The sequence below is a fragment of the Neofelis nebulosa genome, chromosome 2, assembly GCF_028018385.1.
Source record: "Neofelis nebulosa isolate mNeoNeb1 chromosome 2, mNeoNeb1.pri, whole genome shotgun sequence".
Taxonomy (NCBI): Eukaryota; Metazoa; Chordata; class Mammalia; order Carnivora; family Felidae; genus Neofelis; species Neofelis nebulosa.
In genome coordinates, this window is record NC_080783.1 from 18581278 (window position 1) to 18598158 (window position 16881).

Here is a 16881-nt window from a genome sequence, read left to right on the forward strand (position 1 = left end):
CTTTCCCGCGTGCACCTTAACTCCCGGCCCCTTCAGGGAGCTTGGCCAATGGGGACCCTAGGTAGGGGCTGAGGCCGCCCCCCCGGTGGGCAGGGCTGCTGCGCCAGAGCCGCTCCAGTCAGATGCTCAACATTCCTTTGGGCCCGGACTTGGCAGGAGGGTCCTGCCTCGGCTGCGAGCGAGGGGCGGACGGACTGCCGAAGACGGCGTACGTGCCCTGCGTGAGTGCGTGTCGGCGGCGCGTGCGCGAAGAGAGTGGGTAGTGTGGCCGGACCCACGTGTGTCCCTGCCCGAGAGGCCCGCGGCTTGGCGCCCCTTGTCTCCATGACCCGAGACACCCTGGCATTCGCGTCCCGCCCTGAGCAGCCGGTCCCGTTCTCCCTTCCCGCAGTCCCCGCAGCCTCGGCCGGCGGCCACGCATTACCATGGTGACTGTGGGCAATTACTGCGAGGCCGAAGGGCCCGTGGGTCCGGCCTGGGAGAAGGGTGGCCTTAGTCCCTGCTTCTTCTTCACGGTTGTGCCCTCGATACTGATGGCCCTGGGGGCTCTGGCCTTGGTGCTAGCCCTTACCTGCAAGCGTCGGGAGTGGCCAGCTGGCTCCCGTGAGCTGTCTTGGAGCGCCGGCCCCCTTGTCCTTCCTTATGGGCTGCAGCTACTTCTGGCTACACTCCAGGTGGCGCTGCCCCTAGCTACCCTGGTTGGCCGGGTGGGCACTACTGGGGGAGCCCCGCTGCCAGGCTACCTACTGCTGGCTTCCATATTTGGGACTCTGGCCAGCGCCTGTGGCCTGGGGCTGCTCGTGGTGGAACGCAATCAGGCCTGGCAAAGGCTAGCAATGGGCATCTGGATCGAGTTCAGGCACAGCTTGGGTCTCCTGTTCCTCTGGACTGTGGCGTTTGCAGCTGAGAACTTGGCCCTTGTGTCTTGGAACAGCCCACAGTGGTGGTGGGCAAGGGCAGACTTGAGCCAGAAGGTAAGGGACTTTGTGGGGAATGGAGAATCATGAGTGGCAAGGGCTGGGGAGAAAGACAGAATGTCTAGTCACACTGGCTCCACACTTTGGGATGCCTCTAAGAGAAAAAGGAGGAGGCCTGCTTGGCAGGTTGCTGATAGCCAGCTGGTGGGGTGTGTCTGTGCTGAGTCACTCTACATTTTTTTAAAGCCTGTTTGATGCTGGGCCCCTGAGCTGGGTGTGTGCCCTGCCCCATTCCCTAGCCCTGTTCTAAGTGGTAACAATGGCATTTTGGCCTTCCTTGATGCTCTCCCTACGCGTTTCATTCTAGGTCCAATTTAGCCTATGGGTGCTGCGGTATGTGGTCTCTGGAGGGCTTTTTATCCTGGGACTCTGGGCCCCTGGACTTCGTCCCCAGTCCTACGCCTTGAAGGTTAATGAAGAAGATCAAGATGTAGAGAGGTCCCAGGTACACCTGAATTTCTGAACCTTAGAGCCTGTCTTAATTTCATTGCCTGTCATCCTTTTTTGCCACCATAATAATTCTTTCTCAAATCTCAGTTTATGCCACACGAGGCTTTCTGACCTCATCAGGAATCATTTGGGGTCTAAGATAACTGGAAGCTGCAGTCCCATACATTTTCCCTAGAGGGTTTGGCTAGGGCACTTCCTTTTTTTTTTTTTTTTTTTATTAATGTTGACTTATTTATTTTGAGAGAGTGTGTGTGCGAATGGGGAGGGAGCAGAGAGAGAGAGAGAGAGAGAGAGAGAATCCTAAGCAGGCTCCAGGCTCTGTGCTGTGAGTACAGAGCCCAATGTGGGGTTTGATCTTATGAACTGTGAGATCATGACCTGAGCCGAAATCAAGAATCTAGTCACTTAACCGACTGAGCCACTCAGGTGCCTCTAGGGCACTTCTCTCTGATTTCTGAGCTCTCCTCCCCTATGTGTTTTACATTCCTAGGTTCAGTCAACAGAGGAAGCACCAGGCTCTACCTGGCGAGACCTTGGCAGGAAGCTCCGCCTACTGAGTGGCTACCTGTGGCCTCAAGGGAGTCCAGCTCTGCAGCTTGTTGTGCTCATCTGCCTGGGACTCATGGGATTGGAACGGGGGCTGAACGTATTGGTCCCCATCTTCTACAGGAACATAGGTGAGGGGGGAAGGAGTGCCAGCTCAGCTCTTTCTGGTCCTTTATTCGGCCTGGTGAGGGATGGGGGCCCAAACCTAGGAAGATGGGACAGTGTTAGGAGCTGGATAATCAGAAAGAGGCTGTGGCTGGTGCCCAGATCGGTTTCTTCTGAAGAGTGTCCTGGGCGCCATAAGTGGCCTCTGACTTATTTTCTCCACCATAGTGAACTTGTTGACTGAGAAGGCGCCTTGGAGTTCCCTGGCCTGGACTGTTATCACCTATGTCTTCCTCAAGTTCCTCCAGGGCGGTGGCACTGGCAGCACAGGTATGAGGGATTCTGCTATCCCCCTGGCTGGTATTCGTCCCTCCCTGCCTTCCTCCCCCAAGCATCCCTCCCCTGACCCCTTGGGGTTCTCAGACTTTTCATGTCTGGGTACTGGGCCGATGTCATTTGGCCCCTAAGCTCTACTGAGGCCTCCCCTGGCTCCCCACAGGCTTTGTGAGCAACTTGCGCACGTTCCTGTGGATCCGAGTACAGCAGTTCACATCGCGGCAGGTGCAGCTGCACCTCTTCTCCCACCTGCATGAGCTCTCGCTGCGCTGGCACCTGGGGCGCCGAACGGGGGAAGTGCTACGGATTGTAGACCGGGGCACATCCAGCGTCACAGGGCTGCTCAGGTGCCAGGCCAGTGGAAATGGAGTGTGGGAGGGTGGGGCTGGAGACACAGGAATGAAGGGGCTGTCCAGAGAAAGCACCCAGCTTCAGCTGCCTCTCCATCCTTTTTTTTTTTTTAACTTCAAGATTAGCATGCACCTGCTCTCATAATAAGACAAATAAAATGGAGCAAATATCTTATGTGATATCTTATAAATTTTACTTCTCCAAAGGCTCCCACTCCATCTAGTATGTTGAGTTCTGCTTTTTACGTGTTCACACGTATACAGCACTAATATATTGGGGAGGGTTCTCATAAAATAAGCAGTATCATGACATAGGTGTCATTCTTAGAGTTGCTTTATTAATAAGACATTAGGGAGATATATTCTTACTAGGCATGAAGCTCCCTCTCATTCATTCTAATTGACACGGCATTCTGTGCTTGGGGCAGGTACAGTTTACTTAGCCACCCACCTCTTGAGGGTTAGTTAGCTTGATTCTGGTCTGTTGCTATTGAAAAGCAAAACACTAGGGTGCCTGGGTGGCTCGGTTGGTTGAGCATCTGACTTTGCTAGGGTCATGATAACTCGGTTCGTGAGTTTGAGCCCCACGTCAGGCTTTGCACTGATAGTGCGAAGCCTGCTTTGAATTCTCTGTCTCCCTCTCCCTCTGCCCCATCCCGATTCATGCACAAATGTGCGCGAGTGCTCTCTCTCTCTCTCTCTCTCTCTCTCTGTCTCGAAGATAAATAAACGTTTAAAAGAAAAAGAAAACACCACGCTGAAATTCCTGGAGGCAGAGTTGCTGGCTCTAAGCCCCTAAACCTTTCTTTGTCGCTTGACTTGCCCTCCTAGCTACCTGGTATTCAACGTCCTCCCCACCCTGGCTGACATCACCATTGGCATCATCTACTTCAGCATGTTCTTCAACGCCTGGTTTGGCCTCATTGTGTTCCTGTGCATGAGTCTTTACCTCAGTGAGTGCTGCTTGGTGAAGGCGTCTCCCGGAACTATGCTAGGGACTCCCTTGGGCATGAGTCCCGCCCCCACTCAGGTGGCCCACCACGGGGAGGTTGTAGATCAGTGGACTTGAATAAGCTCCTGCTGCTCCCCAACATGATGGGTTGGCCTCCTCCTCTGCCAGGGGAACCTTAGCTCAGCCTGGATGGAGGGCCAGGGAAGGGCATCCTGGTCACATTAGGGGCCTGCTGTGGGTACAGGGCAAGGAGAAACCTCATTTGTGTAACCAGATGCAGCTTGGCTTCACTTGGCCACCAATGAAGCATTTTCACACCAAGGCTTTGCACAGGCTGCAAAGGTGTCTCTGTCACAGCCCCTTCCCTCAGGGAGCTTAGTGCTCTTTCCCTTTGGGAATCTGGGTCCCTGGCCTGTAGTACAGGGTTCACGTGTATGTGGCAGATAGCAGACATCCTCTTGTGGTCTCTGGTTTGGGGTGATGTCTTGATCGCTTCTCCCTCCTCCTCCTGTCCCTCGCAGTCCTGACCATTGTGGTCACTGAGTGGAGAACAAAGTTTCGACGTGCTATGAACCTACAGGAAAATGCCACCCGGGCACGAGCCGTGGACTCTTTACTAAACTTTGAGACGGTAATGAAGGCCTCGGTGGCAGTAGCGTGAGGCACAGTGGCTGGTGGAGCAGCATGTCTGGGACCGGCAGGGCTGCTAGGGAGCTGGGGGGGGTGGGGTGCTGTTTAAAATGAGGAAGGGGGGATTGGGGACCTGGAGGAAATAATCCAGGTGTAAATGCTGCAGCCACGTCTTACAACCGTGGTTTGAATTCATCAGGTGAAGTATTATAACGCAGAAGGTTACGAAGTGGACCGCTACCGAGAGGCCATTATCAACTATCAGGTGAGGATGCTAGTTTGAGGCCTGCCGAGAGCAATGGCCTAGCCTCGCGGAATTGCCAGGGCCAAGAGGAGTACGGTTCTGGCTGAAAATTTGAGGTTGAAGATGCCTGGGCCCAGGTTTGGATTTGGTGAGAGTGTATATGTGACATCCTCCCCCACCCCGCTAACCCCTGCCCCGTATTATTGCCCCAGGATTTGGAGTGGAAGTCAAATGCTTCACTGGTTTTACTAAATCAGACCCAGAATCTGGTGATTGGACTTGGGCTCCTTGCTGGCTCCCTGCTTTGTGCATACTTTGTCAGTGAGCAGAAGCTACAGGTCAGAGAATTGTGCTGGGGACAGGGCAGAGGGCCTATGTCTGGGCCCCCAGGTTCCTGGGTGGGAAGCGGGAAGGTGACAGCCTGAAGGCCTTCTGTGACTCTGCACTTCTCTGTGGATCTTCACAAGGTTGGGGACTTTGTGCTGTTCGGCACCTACATCATCCAGCTGTACATGCCCCTCAACTGGTTTGGCACCTACTACAGGTAACTGATCTCCCACCCTCACCTGTTGAGGATACACAGTTCTTTCCCCAACTCCTCAGAGGAGCCCCAGCCAGCACTGTTTTTGCAGGATGATCCAGACAAACTTCATTGACATGGAGAACATGTTCGACCTGCTGAAAGAGAAGACAGAAGTGAGTGAACGGTGGGGGGGGGGGGGGGGTTGGGGGGGAGTGCGGGGAAGTCGGAGCCCACACAGTGCTCCTGGTGTCTGGAGAGTACCAGACCTGTAATGGCAACATGCCTGGGTCCCACTCTCCCAGGTGAAGGACCTTCCTGGAGCAGGGCCCCTGCGTTTCCAGAAGGGCCAGATAGAATTTGAGAATGTGCACTTCAGCTATACCAGTGGGTGAGCCCCCCTTTTGCCATCTCACAGCCCCCTTTCCCACTGTCCATATGCAATCTTGCCCCCATTCCCCACCCTCCTCATCCCCACCCCCACGCCATCCCTGCTTCTCAGCCCACCACTGCCTGGAAAGAGAGCCTGAGCAGGGGAGGGGCAGGGCCCGGTAGCAGCTCTGCTGATGGAAGGGGGCACTGGGAGTACAGCAGGCCTGCTGACCATGCCCACCCTTCCTTGCAGGCGAGAAACCCTGCAGGATGTGTCCTTCACTGTCATGCCTGGACAGACACTGGCCCTGGTGAGAGGAGACCCAGCCCCTTGGCCCAGACTCCTTGAGTTTCCCTATTGCGGTGCTCATGGAAATTTGTGACCCAGGCTGTGGAGTCAGAATCCTGTCACAGTGGGCCACAGGATTGAATGTAGCAGCCTCCACGGACATTGGTGGCTTCTTGGAGAGCAAGCCTTAAAAGCCAGTGGGCCTGAAAATATTTTCCTTCTGTTTCCAATGCAACAGGTGGGCCCATCAGGAGCAGGGAAGAGCACAGTATTGCGCCTGCTGTTCCGCTTCTATGACCTCAGCTCTGGCTGCATCCGAATAGATGGGCAGGACATTTCCCAGGTAAGGTTGCTCGGGAGGAGTTTGTGACTTAGGGGCCTGTGTGTGAAAGAATAGCGTCCTGTGAAGTGCTGGCCACTCTCCAGGGAGAGAAGGAGATGTCACCCCTGCAGAAAGCTGCAGCAAGAGACCTCAGCCTTCTTGGCATTCCGTGGCCTATCCAAGTAAAGTAGTCATGAGCGTAAAAAGCGTATTTTCTCTTTGTAGACAGGGAAATAGACTCGGGAAGGTCGAGTGATTTGCCCCCACAGCTAGAATTATTTGGGGGGCTGGTGACAGGTTTCCTGTACCTCATCCCATGTGCTTCCCTCCAGTCCGTCCTATCTCCCGGGCCTGGGGCAGTCTCACAGGCTGAGGCATATGGTCTCTTGGCCCCAGGTGACCCAGATCTCCCTCCGGTCTCACATTGGAGTCGTGCCCCAGGACACCGTCCTCTTCAATGACACCGTCGCCAACAATATCCGCTATGGCTGCATCACAGCCGGGGACGAGGAGGTGGTGGCTGCTGCTCAGGCCGCGGGCATCCATGACACCATCCTGGCTTTCCCTGAAGGTGAACTTCCCTGCAGAGTCCGTGCCCTGCCTGATTGAGTCCTGCTGTCCCCACCCCCCCGCCCCCCGACCTCTGTTCCATCCCTTCCTGCCCGTCTGGTCACAGAAACCAAGTTTATTATGTGTGACTAGAGGGAGGTGGGCGATATTCACAGGATACGAGACACAGGTGGGCGAGCGGGGACTGAAGCTGAGTGGTGGGGAGAAGCAGCGTGTGGCCATTGCTCGTACCATTCTCAAGGCTCCAGACATCATTCTGCTGGATGAGGTGAGAACCCTGGGCAGCCCAGTCTCCTCCTTCCTCCTTTGCCTGTGGCCAGGCCATTCCTGGTGGGCAGTTTTCCCTCACGGATAGATATCATGAATCCTGGCTTCATAAAAACACCTTACGGTTCTCAAGTGCAGACAGATTCTTTTTGATTCCCGAGGCCTCCCTCAGCTAGCAGCTGGCATCCTCCTTCCGTGGGGATTTGGGGTGGCAGGGGCAGGTTTACACAGATCCTCTCTGTAGGCAACGTCGGCGCTGGATACGTCTAATGAGAGGGCCATCCAGGCTTCTCTGGCCAAAGTCTGTGCCAACCGCACCACCATCGTAGTAGCACACAGGTACAGGACCGGGGCAGCAAGCGGCGGGGGGCCCACTCGTGTTGTGTGGTGCATAACCCAGTTCTGATTTCTCAGGCTCTCAACTGTGGTTGATGCCGACCAGATCCTCGTCTTCAAGGATGGCTGCATTGTGGAGAGAGGACGGTAAGGAACACAGCAGGATGAATGAGGCAGGACCTCTGAATTGGGGGCCCCAGGAAAAGGTGAAATCCCAGGAGTTTCTGAAAGGGATCTCCCTTGCCAATCGCACTCATCTCTGTGGGCTGCTGGTGAGGACTCTTGGGGTTGAACTGATAGCTGGGACCTACACTTTCCACTTTGCCCCAGGCACGAGGCTCTGTTGTCCCGAGGTGGGGTGTATGCGGAGATGTGGCAGCTGCAGCAGCGGGGACAGGAAGAAGTCTCTGAAGACACCAAATCCCAGACTGAGACACAGTGACAAGAGTTGTGGCCACTTCCCTCCAAGAGGAAAACTCAGAAGGGAATGAGATGTATCCCTTTTCCCAGTATATTTCATGCTGGGGTTGGGGTATGGTGCTAGCTATAGTGAGAGCAAAGAACCTTTCAGAAAAGCACTTTTTGGGGAAATAAAAGTGTGGACTATGCCAGGATCCTTGTGACTTTGATGTGGGGTACTGCCGTGGGCCTCTACACTTAAGTCAGGGGAGCATTCTTGACAGGACCCCCCGGGTTTCGGTTGTAGAGGAGAAAGAAACACAGCACTTGGAGGTCTTATTGACTGCCAAGATCCTTTATTCTTTGCAGGCCCCTCCTTGTCCCCTCGGCATGAGGCAGCCCCAGTGTAAGGGGGATTACATGATGCAGGGAGCTGAACGGGGCCTGGCCGGCATCCCCCGAGGCCCAGCCGCCGGATGGTTCTAGCCGCTCTCTCCTATGCAGCTGGAGAGGCCAGCGGGGCCTTCTGTGGGCTGGGCTCCACAGCTGTTCCTCCTGACGCTCCCTGGAGGGGGCCTCCGTTTCTTCTCCTTCTCCTCAGTCTTCCAGGCTGCTCCCAGCCTCCTCTCCCTCTGTACCCTAGAGGTGTGAGGGCCATAGTCCTCCTCAGCCGAGCCTCCCTCCCCAAGCCCAAGGCCCTAGCACAGGCTGCAGTTGGACGGCTTCAAGGTGCGACTTTGCGCCTGGAGCAAGGAAGGGGGAAGGAAGGGAAGGAAGACAGGGTGCGACGTCAAGGAAATGAGGGACAGTCCTCACTTCAGAGCCCAGCGTGGGCTAGAGTCACACCAAAAGCAAAAGGATAACCACCATTCCACACTCTCTACCACTTGAAGAAAGCCCCCCAAACTCCCAACGCAGGACCTCAACTCCCCCCACCCAGTCCTCATACCTGCTGCCGTTGGTATTCTGCCTCACTTGCTGATAGTGCTTGTGCTAAAGCTAAGTCTTCTTCCTCCTGAGAACTGAGAGGGAGGAACAGCTTAAACTAGATGACAATAATATCTGAAACATGAGTGTCTTATCTGTTAGGCATCGCCGTGCTAAGCACTTCTGAGTATTATCTCAATCTCCACACAACCCTATAAGTAGGTAGGTATTAGTACTGGTCCATTTTAGAGGAAACTAAGAACCTTATAACCTTATAGGTTAAAAGAACTTGTCAGAGATCATATAGTTAATAAGCTTCATTTTGAGCCCAAGTGCCTAACCATCATCCTACATGGGGTTGGAGTGGTCCCACGTACCTCCCTCCAATCTGAGCTTTTGCCCGCATCCCATCGTCTTTCACCAGAGTAGGTACCTTGGGACCTGGGGTTTGGTCTCTGCCAGGGACAGTTCTAGGGCTCGTTGCAGAGCCTCATCCTCACTCTGTAAAAAGGAGAAAGACCAGTTGCCTTGGACTTTATTCTCCGTGTGGGTTTCCTTCTGTCCATCCAACCTCCACCCAACTCACCAAGCCATTCTGCAGAGCAATCACCGGAGGGGCTGTCCGGGATGGAGACTGGGTTGTGGCTCTATGGCAGACATTCAAGAGGCTGAGGTCAGAGATGCAAAGGGGAAAAAGGGAGAGGAGAAACAGGCAGGCCTACCTGCTGGGAGAGGTAGATGAAGGCAATGTCCGACTCGGGCTGGGGATGGTGCTTGTAGAAGAAGCTTGTGCTCTGGAGATGGCAGCAAGTCTGTAGAGAAGAGACACTCTTGGCATGCTTCCAAGGATAGCTTGCAGGCTCCTCCCAGGCCTTACCCAGGAAGTCAGGAGGGGAGTTCCTCCAAACAGCCTAGAAAAATAGGCACTTGAAAATGAAGCTAAAAGACTCCCCTAGCCAAAGGCAACAGGTTTGAAGCTCCCCAACTTGTAATGAAAGAGGCTGAGTAAGTTCCAAAAGGATGGGGAGATCCTAAAGGCACAAGTACTGGACTTGGTTGCAATTACCCTGCCCGGCTGGTTGGGTGACCCTCCCCAGAGCAATCATGGTCCAGTGGGTGACGGTGCTTGATGCAGAAGTTTCGGCCACAGCGTTCACAGGTCAGTTTCATCATTTCTCGCTGCCGGCAGCCAGAGCGTTCACACTTATTGGTGAAGATCTGAGGTGGAGTGGGAAGGTTTGCCTCTGCTGAGACTCTGACCCCCACTTCTCGAACCCCATCATAACAGCTGTTCCAGTTTGCAAGCATCCATGGTCCCAGCTAGGTCATGGCTAACCCCTCCAATGCTTACCTTACGTTTTTGCTGTGCTGGATCTGAGCGACAGTCTCGGTCAATATGCTCCCCCACAGCACGGTCAGGGGGCTCCCCTCTGGCCACAGGTACAGGCACATTACAGAGTGGGCATACAGGTACCTGGATATCCTAGAGTTAAGGAGCAGGGTTCAGTCTGTGGCCCGCTCCCAGTCCAACCAAATATCAGGTCCTGAAACAGCCTCCCTGAAAGAACCTGGATATGCCCCCTATAACGCACAAGGAAACAATGTTTGCACCGCTGAGCCTCAAAGCAATAAAGCAGAGGAAAAGAGAGGCAGAGGGATTCCGGAGATGCTGCATGCTTTCTCCACCCGCCCCCTCTCACCCTCAGACCGCCCCCTCACCTTTTGGTAAGCAGACCCACAGTGATGCTGGGCGTAGGCCACATGGTCTGCGCAGAAGATGCCCGAGCAGGCGTCGCACTTCAGCGGCAGAAAATCTGCAAGAAGTGGGTCGGATTACAGGCCCAGCGGGACCTCGACGTCGTTCCCACTCACTCAAGCCTTCCACTCGGTAAGGAAAAACGGCCACCGGGTTTGCAGCAAACTATACCCGTTCCTAGGCTCCATCTCCTTAGCCACGCCCCCTTAGTCACCCACCCCAACTTCGATCCCCGCCCTCCTCTGACACTTCCAGCCCCGGAGCCCACCCTTCGCCCCACCTTCAGCTCCAAGCCCCGCGGGCCCGGCCCCGCCCCCCACGCGCTCCGCCCCTCACCCAAGCGCTGACAGCTCGGCTCGGAACAGTGAGCCCCGAGGTCCGGAAACTCCATCGCCGGACCGGGCGGGGCCGGCTGGCCGAAGAAGCGGCGCTGATCGTGTCCAGGGCTCCCGCGCCGGGCCAGGCCACGACCCCGCACTCTGGGGGGCTCCCAGCTCCGCCCTTTCCTCTCCCCCGCCCAGCCCGAGTTACCGGAGCCTGAGCCCTTCCCGACCAGCGGGGTCCCACTCCTCCCTCGGCGCGCGCGGGCGCACTGACGTCATCGCGCAGGGCGGGCACGTCCCGCGCAGTCTCGGGGCGGCGGGAGGAGCGCCCTTGCAGAGGAGAGCCCAGCCCTTCCCTGCTGGGTGAGGCGAGGGCGTGGCTGCGCGCGGCGCGCCGGCTTTGCTCCCAGAAGAGCGAAAGGACCGGCGAGGACGAGGGTAGATATCTTGGGGAAGGCGGGCTGGGGTAGCTTGGGGTCTTTTACAGTTGGGTCCCTTGCCCGCTTCTCGCTCTCACACTTTCCCCCTCGCCCTTTCGTCCGCTGCCACGGCTGCACTTCCTGTCCACGAGCTGAAGATTCCCATATTTCCTCGAAGTGCAGAATTTTCTCCGGATCTGTGGATCCTTCCTCCAGGTTTAGCTCTGATGCCCTTTCCGTAAGACTTCCCTGACCCTCCCCAGTACCTGCTCTGTGATCTCCCTGGTTCTGTGCTAGCACCCACATCACCTTATTGTAATCAGCTGGTCACACAGGCGCACATAAATGTACTGGGAAATCAGGGACCACGTCTCCCTAGTTCTGGGTCCCTAGCACCCAGCGCAGTGCCTAGAATTGTGTGGTTTTGTTTATGTGGGTTTGATAGTATTTCAAAAATTGTTTTTAGAAGTAAAGTCGTTTTGCTGTAAGAATGAAGTAAGTTGTGTCAGGCTGTCATGGTCTCCTCTGTTCTCACAGGTAGGAACTCAGCCCCTCAGCCGCTGAGGCGCCCCTGGGAGCTTATTAATAAAAACATATGGGCGCCTGGGGGGCTCAGTCGGTTAAGCATCCGACTCTTGATTTCGGCTCAGGTCATGATCTCACGGGTTGGTGAGATCAAGCCCCGAGTCAAACTCTGTGCTGACAGTGCAGAGTCTGCTTGGGATTCTCTTTCTCTCTTTCTCTCTCTCTCTCCCCCTTCCCCTCTGCTCCTACCCAGCTCACTCTCTCTGAAAATAAAAATAAAATAAACTTAAAAAAAAAAAAAAGCTTAATAGTGGCGCCTGGGTGGCTCAGGCAGTTAAGCGTCCGACTTAGCTCTCAGGTCATGATCTCGCAGTTTGTGAGCTCGAGCCCCACATTGGGCTCTGTGCTGACAGCTCTGAGCCTGGAGCCTGCTTCGGATTCTGTGTCTCCCTCTCTCTCCCTGCCCCTCCCCTGCTCGTAGTCTGTCTCTCTTTCAGAAATAAATAAACATTAAAAAATATTTAAAAAAATGAAATAAAAAATTTAAAAAGCTTAATCAAAACATATGAAGAAGCAACTGGATGATATATGCAAAGACATGTCATACAGGGCAAATATATACATTTCAGGAACCCCCAGTCTGGGGTGGACAAGTATCTTTTTAAGTCAAAACCTGAAGGATGAGTGCATGATAGCTAAGTGAAGGCTAAGGGAGAGAGGAGTAGAGTGGAAGGAGATGGTATTCCAGGCAGAGGAATCAGCAGGGACAAAGACCCGGAGATAAGAGAGGGAACGAGGTCTTTACATCAACTTTAAAAAAGCTTGGGGCATCTGGATCTTAGGGTATAAAAAGCAATCTGGAGGGGAAGCTGGAGAGCTAGCAGGGGTCACATTAGCTCAGATAGTGGAGGCCACAGTAGTATTGAGAACTTCAGCATAAATGTAACAAGAGACTACAGATAGCTTTAAGTAGGGGAGGAACATGATCAGGTTTGTATTTGGGGAAGATCACCCTGGCTTCAGAGTGGGGAACAGATCAGAGGAACTAGGAGATCGGAAGAAGGGAGACCAGATAGGATACCAGCTGCTACAATCCAAGCAAGAGATGATGATGGCTTGAACTGGAGTGGGGGCAGTGTTTAGAATTAGAGTTCAGTAAGGAGTTTAGGTATGAGATAGATATTTTAAAATAAGTAAATTATCTGGGGTGCATGGGTGGCTTAGTTAAGTGTCCAACTTCGGCTCAGGTCATGAGCTTAAGGTTCATAGGTTTGAGCCCCGCGTTGGGCTCAGTGCTTATAGCGTGGAGCCTGCGTGGAATACTCTCCCTTTCCTTCTCTTTGCTCCTCCCCTACTCGCACATGTGCACAGTCTTTCTCTTTCTCTCAAAAAAATAAAAGTAACTTTCCAATATATCACTGAAAGGATAAAATGAAAGGGGGGAATTCTATTTTCCCAGAGCAATTATGAAGTACTTAGAAAAAAACATTTTAAGAAAAATCCCAACCTTATCTGCAGGAAACACCTTGACTTACCTCTATGCAAAAGCTCAGCCAAATGGGGTTAGTGTATGGGGTACACTTTGGCCATTCCTTCAGGGAAATTCTGGCTGCTGCTTCCCTCAACCCACCCTCACACCCTGGGGTGGCTCAGGACAACCATGTTTCTGCCCTCCCAGCGATGATTGGTCTGGGGGTAATCATCTGACACATGCTAGGTATCTAGGCTTGTGTTGCCCCAAAAGCATAGCGTGAGATAAGGATCTGGGTGCAGGTGGTTCATGTGGGAGGTAATCCCAGCCAAAGTAGGAGACGGAGACAAGGAAGGAAAGAAAACCAATAGAGAATGTTATCGAGGGGCACCTGGGTGACTCAGTCGGTTGAGCATCCAACTTTGGCTCAGGTCATGATCTGGCGGTCTGTGAGTTCGAGCCCCGTGTTGGGCTCTGGTGACAGCTCAGAGCCTGGAGGTTGCTTCAGATTCTGTCCTGTCTCCCTCTCTTTCTCTGCCCCTCCCCCACTCTCTGTCTCTCTGTCTCTGAAAAATGAATAAATGTGAAAAAAAAAAAAAAAGGAATGTTACTGAGGGGTGCCTGGGTGGCTCAGTGACTCATGATCTCACGGTTCATGGGTTCAAGACCCACGTCAGACTCTGCACTGGCAGTACGGAGCCTGCTTTGGATTCTCTCTCCTCTCTCTCTGCCCCTCCCCAACTCACACACAGTCTCTCTCTCAAAAATAAATAAACATTAAAAAGAAAAAGAATGTTATCGAGCTGATTACCACTGTGGTAATAGGAGCTCAGTTCCACTGGGATATAGAATGCACCTCAGAATTGTCTTTCTAAAGGACAGAAGGCTGGGCGGACTCCTGTCTGCCGTAAGTTGGGGATTGTTGCTGGGGGTGATAACTCCCCCACACTCACTTGGTACAGCCAATCTGCACCTGTATGTGAGCTGACTGAGCTATGGAGGCTTTGCCCCGGGGGCAGAAATGGTGAGGCTGGGTTTTGAGGTGGGAAGCCAGTAAGGCTTATAGGAACTGTCCCCAGCAGTAGCTGAAGTCATAGATGGACCAAGCAAATGTGGCCCGGGGCACCAGGAGCATCTGCTGTATTTGGCTATACGGCCAATCAGATTCTTTCCCAAGAATTTGGAATTGAGGCCGAGAGAATCAGTATTCATAATATATAAGCTATAGGATGGCCATCTGCCATAGTACCATACTGTCATACTGACTGGGGGACGGGAGAGGAGATTGCTATCTGCAGTCCTCTGTTATCTGCAGTGGGACACAGTGAGCTCCATAAAAAGAGGTTAATCTTGTGGCTCACACATTTGGGCTTAAGTCATATCATGACCTAAGTCTTTTGCCTCCTCCCAAAGTCTACACCCCGATGAAACTATGGCTAACTGCTATTATTTCATTGAGTTCATTTTGTCTGTTTTAAGATAGTTAGGAGTCATCCCAGTAGATTCAGGGTATTTCTCAAGGCTTTGTCAGAATCTCTGATCACAACCTGATGTCAGGCTGATGACATTGTGGAGGCTCTTGATGCAGGTGTGCATGTGAGGGCCCTCTGCCATGGGGGTCCAGCTTTTGACGTAGGTCCCTAAGAAAGAACAGTTGTTGAAGAACCTGCCATTTGTGAACTCCAGAACTCCGTATCTGTGAAATCCACCATCAGTTCCGTTAGAGTTAAACTTACGAAATTGCTAACATTTGACTATTTTTTTTAACTTAAAATGTTTCCATATGATTTAATCTAATCTAAGCAGCATATATCATGGGCAAGAATTGTGTTTCTCTGACCTTCTATCTAATCCTCAGCCTGCTGGGATTTTGACCCCAGACATGAAAGCAAACAGTTACTGTCTGAGAGTATGGTTTAAAGTCCACACACCTTAAAAACAGATGTGTCCAATGTCTATGTACCTCTGCCCTTCAAGCTTCTGCCATTTGCTACTAATAATACATAGGAAGAAAGTATTAGATAGGATTCAGGCAAAGCTGCCATAACAGAGTCTCAAAAACAGTGGCACAAATGAGAAAGAAGCTTAATTTCTCGTTTGTGTAATAATCCAGGGCTTGGACACCTCCTATTTTGTGTCTCCACCATCCTAAGCTGTTGCCTTTGTCCATACGGTCCCAAATGAGTCCTTGCTCCAGGCAGCAGAGCGAGGGGGAAGAAAAGGAGAGCGCTCCCTACAACTTCAGGGCATGACCCTGAATTTGCATACATCACTTCTGTGCACTTCGGATAGTCACATGATCTCCGTCATGCTCATTCCCTAGCTGGGAAATGTAGTCCTTAGCTGGATAGCCATGTGCCCAGATAAAATTTCAATTATTTTATCAGTGAAAGAAAACAGATATTTGGGAGAAAGCTAGTGTCACAAGGGGAGATAAAGGATACATTTTGTGGTATGTGGACCATCTTGAGTTTGAAGTAGTAAAGAAGGTGCTGGGTCACTTAATGTAGCACAGCAGCCAAGATTGTAGAAGGCTTCTTAGCTCATGGGGTTTGAAGATGAGAACAATGGGATTGAGCAGTACTTGGCCACTCTTCTGCTGTAGCCCACTCTGTTGATTGTCTACCCAACAGCCTTTCCCCAGCTCCCTCCTTGAGGACAAAACCATGATTTTAATCACCCTTTTCCAAGCAGTCGTGTTTTACATGGATCCCTTTGCAGCCACCAGGATGAGTCTTAAAAGGCCTAAGTCAGTGTTTTTCAAACTTTCTAACCACTACTCATATGTTATACCCATTAAAATAATTTTTTTAAGTTCATTTATTTTGAGAAAGAGAGCAATCAGGGGAGGGACAGAGAGAGAGAGAGAGACAGAGACAGAGAGAGAATCCCAAGCAGGTCCTGCACTGCCAGCGCAGAGCCTGAAGTGGAGCTCAAACTCAGGAACTACAAGATCATGACCTGAGCCGAAATCAAGAGTGAGATGCTTAACCGATTGAGCCACGCAGGCACCCTCATTTTATACCCATTTTATAACTACATTGATACTCAACACACACACACACACACACACACACACACACACACACACACACACACCCCAGAGGCCAAAACTGATAGTTGACGTCATTATGTTTATGTTTGATGCACTCTGATATTCTATTTCATTTTTTTTTAATGCTGGTTGCCATACTGTATTATTTCCATCCCACCATCCTATAAATGGGTTGCAAACTTTAGTTCAAATTTAAAAAATCCCCACAAAAAAAAAAAAAAAAAAAAGGAAAGAAAAGAAAGCCCTCCTGCTCTAAGCCGATTAAACTGCCCTCATTCACCTTGGTTAAGGCATATAATACAATTTGTACCTGAAAGAAAAGTTGGTCCTAAACCTTAAAAAAGACAAAATGATGATTGTTGTTTTAAAAATATAATGATAGAGTTTTTCTAATAAGCCTGCTTGACCTTCATCTGGCACTCTTGGAAATATAGCTGTTGTTACAGTATATTTGGCTAACAATCCACTGCTGATAAAAGTACAGTTTACAGTTTTGTACCATTAACCTGTGGAAATTGATACGGTGTTGTTCTTATATAGCCTTGAAGAAACACTAACCACAAAGGCGTTATTTTTTTGCCTGTGGAACATTCATTGGTTTGTACCTAACCTAATAATTATGTTCACTTATTGATATACATATTTCTTCCTTGAAAGCAGGGAACCAACTTTTTGTATTTAAAACATTTTTTTAAATGTTTACTCATTTTTGAGAGAGAGAGAGAGAGAGAGTGAGCGAG

At 51.8% G+C, this 16881-nt stretch overlaps 2 protein-coding genes and 1 long non-coding RNA gene across 5 annotated transcripts; 1 reads left to right on the forward strand and 2 right to left on the reverse strand.

Moving 5' to 3' along the window:
- Positions 1-32: 32 nt before the first annotated feature.
- On the forward strand, positions 33-7880 carry ABCB6 (ATP binding cassette subfamily B member 6 (Langereis blood group)). The gene is made up of 19 exons (XM_058704111.1): positions 33-974; positions 1285-1422; positions 1918-2104; positions 2307-2408; positions 2578-2761; positions 3596-3717; positions 4238-4347; positions 4546-4611; positions 4803-4928; positions 5058-5134; positions 5223-5286; positions 5416-5501; positions 5736-5793; positions 6010-6114; positions 6490-6664; positions 6819-6931; positions 7175-7269; positions 7345-7413; positions 7597-7880. The coding sequence occupies exons 1-19, from the start codon at positions 426-428 to the stop codon at positions 7706-7708; spliced, it is 2538 nt and encodes an 845-aa protein (XP_058560094.1). The 5' UTR covers positions 33-425; the 3' UTR covers positions 7709-7880.
- On the reverse strand, positions 3083-5308 carry LOC131497754 (uncharacterized). Its single transcript, XR_009255126.1, has 2 exons — positions 5157-5308; positions 3083-4255 (listed from the first exon to the last, which is right to left on the reverse strand). It is a non-coding gene; the product is annotated as an uncharacterized LOC131497754 (long non-coding RNA).
- Positions 7881-7999: 119 nt separating the features above from the next.
- Positions 8000-10944, reverse strand: ZFAND2B (zinc finger AN1-type containing 2B). Of its 3 annotated transcripts, none has more exons than XM_058704310.1 (9): positions 10685-10944; positions 10312-10406; positions 9944-10075; positions 9659-9810; positions 9315-9404; positions 9179-9260; positions 9026-9093; positions 8615-8687; positions 8000-8304 (listed from the first exon to the last, which is right to left on the reverse strand). In XM_058704310.1, the coding sequence occupies exons 1-9, from the start codon at positions 10737-10739 to the stop codon at positions 8263-8265; spliced, it is 789 nt and encodes a 262-aa protein (XP_058560293.1). In that variant the 5' UTR covers positions 10740-10944; the 3' UTR covers positions 8000-8262. The 3 variants fall into 3 exon arrangements, with proteins under 3 accessions (XP_058560293.1, XP_058560285.1, XP_058560299.1); XM_058704302.1 differs by having other exon boundaries at positions 8000-8408; XM_058704316.1 differs by having other exon boundaries at positions 8000-8408; positions 9179-9239; positions 10685-10942.
- Positions 10945-16881: the final 5937 nt, after the last annotated feature.